The 3,975-nt window shown below is 41.9% G+C and overlaps 1 protein-coding gene across 2 annotated transcripts; it reads left to right on the plus strand.

Annotated features, from left to right (window-relative positions):
* Positions 1-409: 409 nt before the first annotated feature.
* LOC147605687 (RING-H2 finger protein ATL7-like) lies at positions 410-3,747 on the plus strand. 2 transcript variants are annotated; one of them, XM_086793407.1, is made up of 4 exons: positions 410-1,095; positions 1,390-2,213; positions 2,400-2,494; positions 2,668-3,747. In XM_086793407.1, exons 2-4 carry the CDS (start codon positions 1,989-1,991, stop codon positions 3,041-3,043), a joined length of 696 nt encoding a protein of 231 aa, XP_086649533.1. In that variant the 5' UTR covers positions 410-1,095; positions 1,390-1,988; the 3' UTR covers positions 3,044-3,747. The 2 variants fall into 2 exon arrangements, with proteins under 2 accessions (XP_086649533.1, XP_086649534.1); XM_086793408.1 differs by having other exon boundaries at positions 410-936.
* Positions 3,748-3,975: the final 228 nt, after the last annotated feature.

Here is a 3,975-nt window from a genome sequence, read left to right on the forward strand (position 1 = left end):
TTGATCTCTCGTTTTCTCATATCTCGACATCTCATCCTCCCCACTCTTGCCCTTCTTTCTCCTACTCAAACCCTAGGTTTTCTCTTCACCTATCATGCCCCTAGTCTCTTTCTTCCTCTCTTGCACTGACCCCTAGGCATTCACTATCTCTCTCATTTTGCATTGGCATATAGGGAAAACTCACCAAACCCTCTCAAATTTCAAGAAGCTATAAATTATGGTTGTAACACATTTTAGGCATTCACTATCTCTCTCATTTTGCATTGGCATATAGAGAAAACTCACCAAACCCTCTCAAATTTCAAGAAGCTATAAATAATAATGGTTGTAACACATTTTTTATATGTGCCGGATGCTCATTCTTGTCAATATCCTTGGGTTAGCTTTTGCACTTTTACAAACTAATGAGATCAATGCAACATAGAGAAGTGAAGACATAGAGATAGGAGATGACAGAACAACAAACCCATTTGAGGGAGCATTTATTTAGGTTCAAACTTGAGATTCTTTAAACTAGAACTCTTACTTTAAAGAGACTTGAATTAAAGAGAGAACAAGTTGGTGTGCAAGGCATCTCTCTGATAATAAAAAATAAAAAATTAGAGAAACCTCTATGGTTTGTTTATATGTCAAGGTTAGAAGTGGCGGAGCTGGCACACCATTTTTCTGCATGTTTCCATGGAGTGGGCTCCATTGGGTCTCTTCAATTTGGGCACCATTCTCTGCTTTTTGTATTTTGTATCCAGGCAGTGGGCGGCAACAAACCATGGTGGTGGGCGCCCTCGATTTGTCTGCTGTGGGCGGCGGGTGCGCTTGCTTCAAACTTTCTTCTTTCTGAGAAGCAGACACAGACAGAGAGGAGGGCGCTGATGGGCGATGGAGCCTGGGGCCGTTAGGGTGTCGCATTCTCACATGCAGGCCAACAGTTGTGCACAGGTCCCCCCTCCTTCTTTATCTACCATGCTGCCCCCTCTTTGCAGAGCTTCTTCTAGGTATACGACGATAGATATCAGGCCATGCAGTTACATTGTAGTAGACCAGACTAAAAGATGTCCATGGGCACCCTTCTCGGGCGGCCATTGTCCGCTTGATAAGGTCGGTCCTCTCTCTCTCTCTCTCCCCCTTTGCTTGCTGAGAATGCTTGAAGTCCCACTACAACGTCAAAAACCCATGTCCCCAATTGTGCACAGGAAAAAACCCATGTGTCTGATTCATTATAGGACGGTTCGGAAGGTGCAGAAAATGGTGTTTTGATAGAGAGAGAGATGGTTTGCCTGTGCTCATTTTGAGAGAGAGAGAGAGAGAGAGAGAGAGAGATTTGCTTGTGCTCATTTTTATACACACTCTCGCACACACTGATGTTTTTTCCTCTTTGGGAATTCACTGCAGATCACTCTCGAAAACATATTAATAGAAAAATCCAACTTGGGAGAATATTAGAGGAGAAACTAGGCAGTGCAATGGTTTTTTTAATTTTTATTTTTAAATGGGTTTAGGGTTGAAAGGGGCCGGTCTCAGATCTTAAATCGGATTAAAATGGACTTGTATTGGGTGGTCAAAGAGTTTAGGCTAGCAGTGAGCTCTATTGCACACTACAAGGCCTTTTGACTTGCGTCTTTATCAATATGATATTAATACTTTTCTCCATATTCTATGCCTCAAGAAGCAAAGTCTACTGATGATCATCATCATTATTCAGAATTATACTATTTGTTATTATAATTATTTTATCATCCCCATTATCTTTCTGGAAGAAGAGAACAAGTCCTGGATGCCCAGTTGGCCCAATTTGGTCTCCTGCAGGCCTTGTCTTTTTTTGCCCCAAAAGGCAAACAACCATAGTTTTCAGAAGGCTCATACCTGCATAGAACTGAATAGAAGGCAAAAGCAAAAGCAACAAAGGTAGAGCATGTGGCAAGCAAAAGCAGATTGAAGATAGGAAAAGCAAAACAGATTGAAGATAGGAAAAGCAAGAAAAGCATAACAAGATGTCAAGTCAGGGTAGCCCATCTGCTTCGGGTGGTGGTGGTTGTGCGGAATTCTGCTCAACCCCTTCTCAGCTTCAGCTCTACCAAGCAATCATCTTTGCCACCCCTGTGCTTTTTGCTTTTATGCTGCTGCTTCTTTTCTGCATGCTGTTCCTCCGGAGGCGCCGCGGTGCAAGCATTCACTCGCCGATGAGGGGCCAGTTCTTTGCAGGACTCCTAACCACTGTAAGTAACTGTTAATCTATTAATATATGTGACTGTTTAATTTGTTATTTGCCTCTCTGGAGTCTGTGTTTTAATGCATGTGGCTCCATCAGGGGTGCATGCACCCCTTCACTTGTTCTTGGATGCAGTCATGTGGATCATTTTTGTACTAATTTTTCTTATTTGAAATGATGTTACTTTCTTCAGCCACCTCTGGATCATGGCCTTAGTAAATCATTCAGGCTGAAGTTACCCATCATGCCATACGATGAAAAATTCTTGTCTATTTGTCAAGACACACAGTAAGTATTTGCTTCCATGTAGATTTATTTATTTCTAATGTCTTCAAATACGGTGATTTGTGTGTTATTTCAAAAAAATAAAAATTTTAAAAACTTTGGATTTTCTAGAGTTGTTTTTTGTTGCTTTGCCAATCATACAAGAGGTAATTTCTGATACTTTCTTGTTTGTTTAGGTGTGCTGTCTGCCTTGGCGATTATCAACTGGATGAAAAGATACAGCAACTACCAGCTTGTAATCACTCCTTTCATGTGCAATGCATAGACGAGTGGCTGGCAAAGAATGCAACCTGTCCAATATGTCGCACTTCCCTTCTTAAGGAGGGTGGTGGTGGTGGCTTTGTCGATGGAATTCAGTGTCAAGATATCGGTGGTGGCATGGAGCCGTCAGTAACAAGAGACGAACATAGGCTGTGGGAAGAAAGAGTCGTGAATGAAGTTCAGGATCAAGGTTTTATAATCAGAATAGATGCATTCAATGGTGCAAGCAGCAGTGGTGTGCCATCCTCTGAAAGTGCTGGTGAGCACACGGTCAATGTGGAACGAAGTTGATTTTGCTGCTTGGTGGCAGACCGCTTTGGTTGGTTTGGAGTTCGAGTGAAACCCTACAGGGTCACTGTTTGAAGCTCTCTACCTAAGAATTCCTTTATGTAGCAGTCACGTTTTGGGTGTTTACAAAATAGCACAGAGGTCTTTCCGACAATGTGTTGCGCATGTGTAATGAAGGATGGACCAACGTTTTGATGAATTTCCCATACAAGAAGGTGGCAATACTTGCATCTGTATTTCTTACAAGCCTTGCTTCAACCCACTTTGTTAGGTAATGATGGATGGCATTGCCTAAATACTTCCCAGTATCATAAGCATGTGCCGCACCGTCCCTCCGAGTTTGGCACTTCTCTCTTGGGTGTCGCCCATGAGCTACCCACCCTCCATTAGGTTCCCCTCAATACATGTCGTTTCCTATAGTTCCACGATTCTATGGGGAAGTCAATAACAAAGTGACATGATAAACTAGCTAGCTTATTCTTCCACTGGGATATTTTTTCCTTGGGAAACTGTACATGCACATCACTCAACAATGAGTGGGCAGCATCACGTTGCAAGAAATTGCTCTCTTTGAAAGCAGGGGGTGTTGATGCATCTTCATGCACACAAGGCACTCTTTATTGCTTTCTCACATGCTTTTCCATTACATTTGTTATTGTGTGTTGACTTTGTACATTTTTGTAAGTTCTTGGGTGATTCTTCTCAAATTTGATTGCTCTTGCTGGCATTTTATGATAAAAGGGGCATGCCAGTGTGCAGTTCCTGCTTTTTAAAGACAAAGAGATCATTTGAAACACCACCTACTCTTGAAATCCTAGTTTCTACTCGTTCTCTCAGGCTATATGCACTATTGTGAAAAAAGGGCACACAAATCAATGAGGATGATGACCTAAATATGATGAAAGCCACCAAATGCAACTATATATGTTGTATGA

The sequence above is a fragment of the Cibotium barometz genome, chromosome 59 (assembly GCF_041138505.1).
Source record: "Cibotium barometz isolate CiBa-2024 chromosome 59, ASM4113850v1, whole genome shotgun sequence".
Lineage (NCBI taxonomy): Eukaryota > Viridiplantae > Streptophyta > Polypodiopsida > Cyatheales > Cibotiaceae > Cibotium > Cibotium barometz.

Coding starts and splice junctions, on each gene's coding strand:
- LOC147605687 (XM_086793407.1), top strand. CDS start 1,989: ATGTCAAGTCAGGGTAGCCCATCTGCTTCGGGTGGTGGTGGTTGTGCG. Junction 2,214..2,399: donor TTGCAGGACTCCTAACCACT/GTAAGTAACTGT, acceptor TACTTTCTTCAG/CCACCTCTGGATCATGGCCT. Junction 2,495..2,667: donor TCTATTTGTCAAGACACACA/GTAAGTATTTGC, acceptor TTGTTTGTTTAG/GTGTGCTGTCTGCCTTGGCG.